We start from the raw sequence: 13199 nt of genomic DNA, 5'->3' as shown, positions 1-13199 counted from the left end.
GTCACTATTATAAAACATATTAAAGATAAATTTTGTCCTAGTTTATTTTTCTTGCAATAAGTAAAGAATTTATACTGTGTGCGATTCCAAAAATATCAGTCTATTCTTATAATTATATGATTTGAAAAATTTATTCAGGTCAATCATTCATATTAATGTCTACATTAAAAAATCTTAATTAATCAATCATTTAATCGATAAACATAGCACATTTTATTCTTTCTCAACTTCACAAGTCAGACAAAACTTACAATTACAGAAAACTCACTAGATCAATGATAATAATTATGGGTTTTTTTATATACAGTGAAAAAAGAGTGAGTAAATGGAAATAAAATACAAATTAAACCGTTCATTGATTTTATTTTTATACATTCAAATAATATTTTAGGAACTTCTCTAAATATCGTTATGGGAGGATTGTCACAAAGGAAATAAGTTAGTACGAAATTCAGATTTAAAATTTCTGCATTCGAAATCGTTTTCGATTAATAATAAAAATATTTAAAACAAATTATAAGAAAAAAATTACCATACAAACGTTGTATTAAATTTTCCGTCATATACATGTATGTATAAAATGTATTGTGCAAGAAAAATAAAAATAAATCTATCGTTTGATTCTTAAAAATAACATGATATGAATAACTAAACACTGTTTATTGTTTACGTTCTTTAAAAAAATCTTTTTATTTAGATAGCTAAAAATTTTACCGTTTGATTCATTAAAAATTCTTGTTTTAGTAATTAAATAAGCATTTATTATTTTGTGAGTAAAATAAAAAAGACTAATTATCTGCACTTTATATACTTTATAAGCCATAAATTTGTTTTTCTTTTTATTCTATTTTGAATAATTTAAGCAGTTTCTTTAAACGAACTGTTAAGTAATTGCCAATTGTTAGAATGAAAGAACTATGAATATCAAAAGTAAATCCATGTTTGTAGAATTCGAGCAATGCTGAATATAATTTAAATTTAATTACATTGTATAAATAGTGATGAAATATTTTTTGTTCATTATAAATCATGATTAATTTATTAGTTTTACAATTTTTATCACCCTACTTTTCTTTTTTTAGAAATTGATTAAGCTAAAAGCAAAACAATGAAAAAGATTATTTTTATTTCATTGAAATTCTTTAATAACAGGAAGCAAATGAATTAAAAAAATATACACACGTTTCGCATTATCAAAGTAGGTCTGAATAAATTACTTTTAATGATTAAGTATTTCGTTGCAGTTATTCTAATATTAATGATTACTAAGAAGCAAATTAGATTAAGTAAAAAAGCGGTTGACTTACAGAATAAATTACCATCCTTAAGATATGTTTAATATTCATGTCGCAATTTCATTTATGTAATACAGTGAAACATATTGGTTTCAATTTTTTTTTTTATTAGCGCAACAGTTGGCATTATATTTTATCCTTGTTTCGATTTTGTTTAATTTTGAAAATTAATGAAAATGCATTGAAATTTTAGAAGATAAATTATTTCCATGTTCTTAATTTAGTTGTGAGAATTTTTTGGAAAGGAAAATAATATAAAATAGTTTTATTTAAAATCTATCGTATATTTAAATTTTATAAGAATTAAAATGGAGTGCTTTAAAATTATTGAATCATAATTATTTTGATGTATTACAAATGCAATTCTATGCCTCTTGTTTTATTTCTTAATCATTGGACTTTACCTGTTCAAAATGATGGAATTTATTTTACTTACGGCACAACAGAATTTTTTATGTTGCAATTTAGAATTTACCCATAAAATCAATAGCTAGACATTTTCTTCATTAACTCAAACACGAAGGCTAATGAATGAATTTTTAATTTCATTGATAATATGTAAATTCGTGAAATGGAATTTTAAAAAGTAAAAAACTGCTTTACAATAGTATGTTTAATTATATAATTTAATGAATACAAATTCTTGACTATCAAGTAAATTACATTTGTGTGTGATATTCCTATTTGAAACTATCTCAGTGAGCCCCAGTTAGTTTCGAAAAACTCAATTCACACAGTTTTTAGAATATAGTTCCGTACAATAATATTATTAAAATTTCAACATTTGGTAGATAATAAAAACAAAACAGTGGATGGAAAATGAGATTTTTTTTTTCAACTTTCAGAAAATGAATAAAAAAATCATACATATAAAGCAGTATTAAATTATTTTATTTCATTTTTATTAAAAATCAAATGAAATATGTTTAAAATGCCATCTGTTTTAAATCGTTTGGAGTGTTTTGTAAATGTTGGAATCTATTTTTTTTTCTTGCGGCAAGCGATTAGAAGTCGATGTCTTAATGTAAAATGAATAAAATTTGAAGGCTTACTTTTTGTTATGATCTGTTTATCCTTAAATTATAAACTATCAGCTAATATTTACATTCATTTGCTTTAAGTAAATAAAACATTATTATATTAGAGAATTTGAGAAGAAATTTATTCAAATTTGATTCAGTTTTACTATTCGATGTTTTGGAACGGATTGCTCTTTCTCTTTTTCTTAATTTTTGTGCAAATTAAAAAAAATGTTATTACGAGCCAAATCTGAATTCAACATGAGCTGATATTTCCTTTGTGTTACAATCCTTCCAATCAAACACCATTATGAAATGATTTCTGAAAACAAATCTGGATTCTTATTAACAACTGATGAACACAAGATGATGTCTTCTATCCCCATCTGAGGGGCTGGCCCAATGGTCGTGAGTGGCCTCCACCTCTGGTGACAGCACTTACAATATCAGACCTCGTGTTGATTTTGGGCATTCCAACAAATTGAGGTTTCCAGTGTGCTAGCAGGCTCAGAGCTCTTTTAGCCATATCCTCGGTTAAACCGTAGCGTTTGTAGTAGGCCACAATATCTCCCGGACTGTAGCGTTTTACTTCATTGATATCAGACGATGAAGATTCATCGGAAGAGGATGAGATATCATAAGCTGTAGCTTTGCAAGCGAAGAAGAAGAGTAGTACCAGCACGAACATCCTTCCAGAAGTTTCTATAAAGAAGAAATAGACATATTGATAATCAAATTTTTAAAAAATTCTTGGCATAATAAATTTTTTTATTTTAGTAAATAATTTTTTACTAATGAAAAAAAATTCTTTCCACAACCCGGAAGGCAAAGGTAGATTCCTTTTCGTTCCTTTAATATTTCATGAATCTGATTTCAGGTAAAATTAGGACTTCGAAATCACTTTTTAGCCCTAAGTTATTGCAGTTATAGAAGAACTTCAAGTTCTAAAGTTGTTCATCTTAATGAGGCGTTAATTTGGTTAATTGGATTTATTTTTCTATCTTCAATATCAAGGACCTTATAGCGAAATGAAAATTTCAACCCCCATCATTTCCATCTTCTTTGAACTAGATAAACCATTTATGAACCAATCTGAGGTTTCTAAATTTCCAACAACATATTCCAAGCCGCTTAAAATCAAGATAACATTAGGAAAGCGTTATACACACAGACACGCGCGCACACACATACGCACATATATATAGGATGGTTTTGGGTTCTAGGGACTATGATCCGTGAAGATCTGCAGAAATATTCCAAAAATCGCGTCATGAGAACCCTAGTAATAAGTAGTTTTCTTAAAGGAATATACCTAAAAATGAGGTTCAAATAGTTTTAGTAACACATAATCTATTTTGGAGCAATAAATTAAATAATATAAATTTTAATCAAATTTGTTACTTGTTGGATTTCGATAGAATGACTCGACAGAAGTGGTAGGTGTAATGATATGCAACATTTATATATAGCTTTTGACATTTCATTTTAAATAATATTTTCGAAGAAATGTTTCTGATTGAAACATAAAAAAAAATGTGGAAAAAAATGATATATTCTCTTTTTTATTTTGAGAACCAAATACCCCTCTTTAAATCGATAGGCAAGAATGCGATGTTAAAAGTCTTGGTTTTAGCAAGTATTCTATTCCTTAATTTGCTTTGGGGGGAAACTAAAACGATTTGAAGGCAATTAAGCATAAATGAAGAAAAATATAAATATTTGCTTATTTTAAGTGTTCCGAATAGAACGCAATATTATCGTAGAAAACATTTATTTTTCACAGTAAATTGACCATTGTAAAAGCAAATAGGCCATTCTGTATTGATATATAAAATCTGCATAATAATCTAGTGAAAACGTTTAACTTATAGAAAACAACAAATAATATGTTTTCCAAAAAAAATCATATTTAAATACTTTTTCGTTGAAATATTTGATCAAGTTGTAATTCGTTATGACATGAGGCATCATTTAATTGCTGATCTAAAAATTAAAAAATCTTTCTTTTGCTAATATGTAACATAATCATCGTTATCTGATGATATTTCTTTCAAAAATTAAAAGAAATGTTCCTAATTGGAGGGAATAATTACTTTTCTACATCGTGATGCTGTGAATATTAAACGGAAGGAGAAACAGAGTTTATAAAGAATTAAAAAATTATTGCTGTTTCATCGACAACATCGAAGTTTGCAAGTTGCTATGGAAACAGATTTAAAGAAAAGAAATAACTTGCCGTGCAGATCATTATTATTGAAGACCTTTTTTTTTTTTTTTTTTTTTTTTCGTTCGAGGTGAACGTAATTTAACGCTTTGTTAGCAATTGATTAAGGAAGGGGAAAAAAGTAAGAAAGATTGTAAAATATTTATTTATTATATATTTTATAAATATAATTATTTATTTCATTTGCTTTTTTTCCCCCATACTTCTCACTGTAAACTCTTATATTAATGCATTAAAATAAATCGTCTGAAACGATATTCTAACAAAATGATGTGCTATTTATTTAAAATGAAATAAATTTTTTCATTTAACCTGTGTAATATATTAATGCTTGTCTGCATTGTTATTAGCACCATATAATAGCTTAAATATTCTGTTAACTGACTAAAATTTTATAATATTTTTTTAATTGAAACGTGGGGAAACTGAATTAAGAAAATTTTATTTCATTGATTAGATTTAGGAAATTAATAATTATTCATAAATAATTAAATTAAGTAAAAATTATGATATTAAAATTGAATAACAAGTTTTGAAAATCCTACACATGCTGTGTCAAATGCGGTTAATCGATTATTATTAATAATAACTATGATTAGTACTGATAATAACAGACTGTCGTTAATATTAAAAGGATTTTTAATCGATTATTATTAATAATAATAATGGTAAATAGTACGTAAAATAATTTATTCATTCTAGCCATGTTTTTATTTTAATCGTATGCTACACCTATTTCTTCTTTTTTGAGTTTTGGAACACAAATAAAAGAGTGCAACCATTTTTATCTAAGTTTTAAAAGAAAAAAGTCGGCGCTTTGAAAGCTTAGAATACTCAAGATACATTTTTCCTAAACAAAACCAGTGGGGGTGGTTTCCGCAAAACTTTCTCATATACTCTCTAATACAGGTGTTATTCCAAAGTGCGCACTGCATGGCATTGATGTGCAATAGTTACGAAATATTAACCTGTGATGTGAATATAGCCCTTTTACTTAATCTATCGCGCCATCCCTGGCGATTAATTATTGGCATAAGATTAAAAGTACCGAAAAATCGAATTAAAATTTTTTAATTAATTAAATTTTTATGCGTGTTTTTCTCGATCGATTGAAACAAAAATTTGTCACAGAGTTATAATTGTCATAAATTCCCATACCAAATTTGATATTTTAAGTCACTGCGTCTTTGAGTTGTCATATTTACATATTTCTGAGTGCATAGACTAATAGACTGTCACCCCCTGGTTGAATTTGCTCAAAAATTGACAGATATCTATACTATAGATGCTTAATCTATGTACCGAATTTCATCTATCTAGCGTTCTTCGTTTTGTAGTTATGGTGTTAAATTATATTTGAACAGCCGGACGGACAGACTTCCTCTGAGCGGATTTTGCTCAAAACTTGATATAAATCTACAAATTTTGTATAATTATCACATACCAAATTTCATTCGTCTAGATCAAAGAGTTTTTGAATTATCTTTGTTACAGACAGACAAACAGACAATCATGATGCCAAAAATGTGTTTTTCGAACTCAGGAAGATCTAAAACGTGGAGATTCGTCTAAATTTCGAGTTCGAATTTCTTTTATGATTACTATACTTTCTCTATACTAGGCATACAAGAAAGTAAAAAGGCATAGAAATTATGCTTGAAAAAAATACGAAATTTTAAAGTAGCAGTTAAGAACCTTGATAAAATCCATAGCGGTAAAGTTGAAAATGAATAAAATTTTTTGGTTTTTAGATTGTCACGAGAGAGAAAAATCCATGATCTTGCAAAGTCATTAAAATGTAAAATCTTATCATAATGAAAAATCTGACACTATTTTCGAAAAATGTTTGGCTTAAAGTTTATCATGAACTTAAAATGTCCAGAATCTTGTAAAATCAATAAAATGTAATATCTCATTGCAAAAGCAAATATGATAGAAAAATTTCTGAAGCAAATGTTGCCGCGAATGAGAATTTCCAAGATCTTGTCCCTTGATAGTATAATGCAGTTAAATCTTGGTTAGTATTACAACAGAAAAAGTGACAAAAATTTTGGTATAAGATAGTTTGCTTCAAAGGTTATTATGAGTTTAAGAAATCAAAGAGCTTACAAAATTATTAAATTATGATACCTTACCACAACAATAAGAAATCCCAAAAAAAGTAGTAAAAAGAAATATTTGGATCAAATAATGTTACAAATAAAAAAATTCCAAGACAATTCAAATATAGGAAATAAATCATTATCTATATCATAACTGTAAATGTGACAAATTATCTTTGAATACATATCTAACTGAAAATAACGAGTATTTTTCAGATAGCATATATATCTTTCCCTATAATATGTAGGCCAAAATATTAGCACATAATTTTCTTTTGATTGTTCGCTGTCCCTATCAACAACGCTCTGGTTTCGATTCGCATCAGGTTTCATAAAAGATCATCGTTCTACTCGTGCGAGACGTTTTACGATGCATAACACCATCAAATCTTATTACATCAGCGCCACAGTTATTGCCAAAATAATCTAATTAAAAGAGCTTTACCGTAAAACCGTAATCATAATAATGGTGGGTAATAATGTCTTGGATCATAATCTGTCCATCGTAATCTCCGAAACCATCTTCCATTTTTCCAGAAAAAGAATATCGTGTTGAGAAAAGACTCACTTTAATACATAATGAATGCCGTCAGCAACTTTGCGCAGAACTTAAATAATTCTATTAATTAAATAGTGTAAGACAGGTATTGGCTTTGCTCAAATTATGCTAAGGGCGATAATCCAGATCCGGTACAATACAGAGAGATCAAGTAAAGTGAAGTGAAGTAATTCGACTTGAATTTTTGATTTAATGAAAGATAAGATTATTTTTTTAAGAACAGTTCTTATTTATTCCTAAAAAGAAATGTTTTAAAAATTAGTGTTAGAAAACTGAACTTCGATCTTATATTTTTCTTCTTAAAATAATAGCATACTTTCTCATATAATCAGAATTCTCTTTCTGTTGAATATATTTTTTCCGAATGTCAACGATTTTGTTGCTGTTAATCAAAAACATGTTTTTATTGTCAAATTTTTCATTTATCATTTATTGTAATATTATTCATTCGTCTTCAATTATCAGTTGGAAAGCTGTAGAAAAAATCGTCTGCATAAAATGATTTGAATATTCGCTCAGTTTGGAGGGCATATTAAAATCAATTGTACTGGTGGATGGTAATGACAGTAGAATAATGCTGAATATTTTTCGAATGATTAAAGTGTTTCGCACGGCTGCTATTTCAATTATGATATTATCATATTTTTTTTATGATTGTATTCGGATAGTTAGTTTTAAAGAGAAGTGATCTCGAATCTTCTCTTTTTATGTAAACAATTTATTAAATTGTTCTTTGTGCGTGTGAAATTATTTCTCATCTAAATAATGAACAATATTTTTTGATATTGTTTAATAAAGAAAAAATTCTTATAAAAGAAAAAAATAGGTTTTAGCTGTCTTAAAAATTGGTTAGTGTTTTCTTTTACAAATTTTATGTTGAATCAGATATATTTCTAATTTCATATAAAAATAATTATGCATTGAAATTATTATCGTTTATTCAATATTTATTTAAAAAATACTAGTGTAAATCATTTTTAAGTCATGTAATGATATGATTTTTGTTTTTGAGGTAAGTGTTTATGTATTTTTTTATATATAAACGCCAGCTGATATACACAGTTTTGCCTAGGTCAATATTAATACACATAACATTTGAACTTTTTATTAAAACGAGAGTATCGACTGAAAATTCAAAATTATTCAAAATAACAGCAAGATATTTAAATCAGAGAAGTAAGAGCAAATGATAAGTGGTTATTATTAATATTTCATAAATTTTTAACAGAAAAGTCAAACAATCAGAATGTAAAATCATCATATTAAAGATTACATCTCATTCAATATACTAACAAACTTCACTTAAAACGCAGGAAAATCATCATAATATTGAACATTAAGAAGTTTACTAAACATTTAAACTCTGAATATTATGGAATTTCAAAAAATTTAATCTTTCTCTTTATAAAAGTCAGAACTTTCATAAAGGGAAAAGTTTTTATAAGTTTCACTTTTTAAAGTCAATCAAATCCAAATATCAGAATAACAGTACCAACTATGAGATATAATACAAACCATTCTCTAACTAAAGTAATCGATTAAAAATAATATTTAATCGATTGCTTTAAGAAAGAGACAAGGCTCTTTTACTTTAAGAAAGAGAAAAGGCTGCAAAATCATCACATTTAAGTGTTGAACATCAAGAAACTTTCAAGACGTTAAATTATTGAATATTTCGAAACTTCATAAAATTTAGCGTTCTCTAGTCAGAATGTAAATAAAACACAGCGCATGTATGAAAGCAGATTTTAATTCTCCATGCCTTTAGAGCACATGAAAATTAAGTTAAATATTTTTAATTTTCATTATTTCTTTTTAATTTAATTGGGATGTGAACCAGAATAAATCTGAAAGATCGATTAATTATCAATGGTCAGTGTTCAATGCATAAAGAGCTAAAAAAAATATTTTCCTTTTGAAACGATTGGCGAAATACTATTTAAACCTTGTCTCGCTGGAAAAAAAAAAAAAAAAAAAAACGCAGTTTTTAAAATATTATAGACTGGAAATATAGGTTGACGCTCTGCGCGTGCGCGGATTATTTTCAATGTCATCGGAAGTTTTGCCTCATTGGCATGGGAAAAGATTCAGCAGCTTTCACTCACCGCTTTAGGAAAAGTAGAAAGATTCGAGGCGGGGAAATAGTTTTTATTTAATAAGAAAATTAACCATTCTGTTAATTATCACAACATTTTTCAGGGATCTTCTTGATGCCCCAATATATCTGTATGTCAAATTTGAATAAAATCTGTATAGTTTTTTTTTTTTAAATCTATGTAAGACACTCACAAGCAAACATTGCTTTTTGTGTAAATAGATTATGCGCTTACGGTAAATATTTTTTAGATTATTATTTTCGTTATCAACTAGCTGCCTTTGACAATCAACTGATAAAAATTTTTAATTAAATATTTTGTGTAACTTAGTCTTAAAGATTTCATCAGCAAAAATTTTTAAAGCTAGATGTTTTGATAGACATATAAACTTGTACTATTTCTAAAGCTTTAGTCTGTTATTCTCATTGTGCTAAGAATTTTACTTATTTTCTGTTAATATTTTTATGCATTCAGCGATATTGGAAGAAAGAACAGCAGTGTTTAAAAATGAAGGCATTTCAGAAAGAAATTTTAACGACTGCTTAATTCTGAAGTCAAACGTTAAATTTAAGTATAGCAAAATTACAAAATTAAGAACCAAAACATGAAACAATCGTTATAAAATAGGTTTAAATATTCTTTCAAAATTTATCAAAAATACAAAAAAGTATTTGGTAAAAAAAAATGATCATAAAAAAAAGACTTTTTCTTGGGGATTTTAAAATGGTGTAAAAATTATTTTTATATAAGTTTCGCTAAATTTTTAATCAATTAAAATTATATATCAAATATCAAATATATCAAAAAAAGATTGCTCCGAGGTGCACTTTCTCATCTTCTAAACATGTACCAAGTTTAGTAGCTTTTGGATAAACAGTCTGGCTTGTAGAGCATCAAAAAACGGACACGCAATCATTCATCTTTATTAACAGTAGAAATGATTCAAAATTATTATTCTAAATTATTTCGTGAGTCATTTAAAAAAACATATGCCAATTAGTACCAAACAGGTGTCTTCCAAAACATGTACCAAGTTTAGCAGCTCTAAGAAAACAGCCTGGCTTGAAGAGCATCAAAACACAGACACGCATGCATTCATCTTTATTAACATTAGAAATGTATTCAAAATTATTATCCTAAATTATTTCGTGAGTTATTTAAAAAAACATTTACCAAGTAGTACTAAACAGGTGTCTTCCAAAATATGTACCAAGTTCAGTAGCTCTAAGATAAACAGCCTGGCTTGTAGAGCATCAAAACATAGACACGCACTCATTCATCTTTTTAACAGTAGAAATGATTCAAAATTATTATCCTAAATTATTTCGTGAGTCATTAAAAAAACATGTACCAAGTAGTACTAAACAGGTATCTTCCAAAATATGTACCAAGCTCAGTAGCTCTAAGATAAACAGCCTCGCTTGTAGAGCATCAAAACATAGACACGCATGCATTCATATTTATTAGCAGGAGAGATCCATTTCGTGAGTCATTTAATAATATGATTTTTACTTAGAGAAAAAGTGTTTGGGAAATTTTTAACATACATACTTCAGTCCATTCCAGAAATAATTTATTATAATCAGCAATGATTCTCAACAGCTTTATTATCAACTTTTCAACTGCTTTATCTTAATCATCAAAATGTAATTATATAAAACAGCTAAGCCGATTTCTTTATGATAATAGAGCTAATCGACGTTTACATAGTATGTTCCAAATGTGCTATTATCAATTTTTTGTGATAATAGAGTCAATCAATGTTTACATAGTATGCTCCAAATGTACCATTATCATTTTTTATGATTATAGAGTCGATCGATGTTTATATAGTATTCTCCAAATGTACCATTATCATTTTTTATGATAATAGAGTCGATCGATGTTTACATAGTATGCTCCAAATTTACCATTATCATTTTTTATGATATAGAGTCGATCGATGTTTACATAGTATGCTCCAAATGTACCATTATCAATTTTTTGTGATAATAGAGTCAATCAATGTTTACATAATATGCTCCAAATGTACCATTATCATTTTTTTATCATAATAGAGTCAATCGATGTTTACATTGTACGCTCCAAATGTACCATTATCAATTTTTTGTGATAATAGAGTCAATCGATGTTTACATAGTAAGCTCCAAATGTGCCATTATCATTTTTTTATGATAATAGAGTCAATCGATGTTTACATAGTAAGCTCCAAATGTGCCATTATCATTTTTTTTTATCATAATAGAGTCAATCTATGTTTACATTATATGCTCCAAATGTACCTATATCATTAATTCTGAACACATTATGTACCTCTAAGAAGAAAATCTGAATTAGAGATTAATAACATGTTCCTAATGTGTTCATAAAGTCGTAGGAATGGCCTTCATGCGAAATTAGTGATAATAGAACTTTCTAAAAAAGTCTTTTTTATTAAAAAATTGCTTTTATAATCATTTAATATAACACATAACTTGCATAACATCGATTTGATAAAGTAAGTAAAATGCCGAATTGTTATTTACATGTAATAAATAAATTGCAACTGCGATTCGATTAAATCTAAATTTTACATAAATAAACTTCAATAAAAATTTATACATTTATTTTTCAAAAAAATAAATAAATTCAGGATTTGATAAGCTAAAAGTTCGAATTAAAAGAATGATTTTGGGGACAGAAAACTTGAAACTTTTCCAAACAATTTTTTCCAAACTTAATCACCAAACGGAAACTGGTTATAAAATCTCAACGTTCCATCGATTTCGCATTTTTTCTTCTTATGCTTTCTCTGATACTATTAGGGTATAAAAGGCACTTTGTGTCGTAATTCGGGATAAATAAAGTTAAATGCGTGGGGCACGGCAAAGTTGTTTGCTATATGGAAGGATCTTAAAAGCTTCTCTAAATCTTTTAGCTTCAGTTTTATTGCTGCAGTTCAACTACTTCGGTATCAGAGGACTGAATATTTTTCAAAAATATTTTTTTAGCTTGTTTATACAGAAATGTTGATTTTATAGAGAAATTCTGTCTCCTTTTTCGTAAGTTTATTATCAATATATAAATAGATGGAAAGATATTTTTCTGGCTGAAAAATATCAATAAAATTATATTTTTCTATTTACTTACTTGTGGAGTTTAAAATAATGTAAGTTTATTTTCCTCTTTTATAGTAATATTTTATACTAATAAAATATTCTATTTGAAAAGTGTTTTATACAATTTGCTCCATTATTATTATTCAAAAATTGCGAATTGGTCAAAATATTAAATAGTTGCTTATATTTTTGATTTAACATAAATAGAGAAATTATCTATATTTGTTTGTAATAATTTTAAATTAGACCCAATAAATCGTGGCAAATTTAGTTAGAAATAGCAGCCTTCTTCAAAGGGCAGTTTTTCCAAACACATTAATATTTTTTTCAGCGTTGATTTGATCTTCTCATAACAAAATAAAATAGTTTGTTTTAGTTATACTAATGTGCCGTTTAAAAACAACACAAGGCTTTTTTTGGATGGACCTCGTAATTTTTAACTACGGTCGTATGACGAGGGCGACATCTGATGTGGCATTCCCTCTCCAAACTTCCGCACCACACCAGCGAGAGGGCATTTGGTCTCAACGGATTTAACATGCACCAGACCCCGCTTACCTGACGGTTCTTCGGTAGAATAGGGTCTCGAGCCTACATACCTCTGGCCCCGAAGATGAGACCGTACCATCAGGCCATCGAGATCCCTCAATAAATAAAATACTATCTTAGATTAAATTTGAACAATAAACAAAGTACGTTTAGATTGATTAGAAATATTTGTACATTGGGGAAATCGGCGAAATTATTAAGGCTGGGAGCAGTAACAAAATTTTATTTTGAGATATCTCTTGAAACTTTATTGCGAT

The 13199-nt window shown here is 27.5% G+C and overlaps 1 protein-coding gene across 2 annotated transcripts in view; it reads right to left on the bottom strand.

Annotated features, from left to right (window-relative positions):
- Nucleotides 1–1163: 1163 nt before the first annotated feature.
- The window catches only part of LOC129972371 (uncharacterized), a 117984-nt gene continuing 105948 nt past the window's right edge, over nucleotides 1164–13199 (bottom strand). For both annotated transcript variants that reach the window (XM_056086491.1, XM_056086492.1), the window contains exon 3: nucleotides 1164–3016. In XM_056086491.1, coding sequence (XP_055942466.1) covers nucleotides 2691–3016 — 326 coding nt within the window. In that variant the 3' untranslated portion in view covers nucleotides 1164–2690. The remainder of the gene's footprint in view (nucleotides 3017–13199) is intronic.

Source organism: Argiope bruennichi, chromosome 6, assembly GCF_947563725.1.
Source record: "Argiope bruennichi chromosome 6, qqArgBrue1.1, whole genome shotgun sequence".
Lineage (NCBI taxonomy): Eukaryota > Metazoa > Arthropoda > Arachnida > Araneae > Araneidae > Argiope > Argiope bruennichi.
This window is presented reverse-complemented; position numbering and strand designations above follow the sequence as displayed.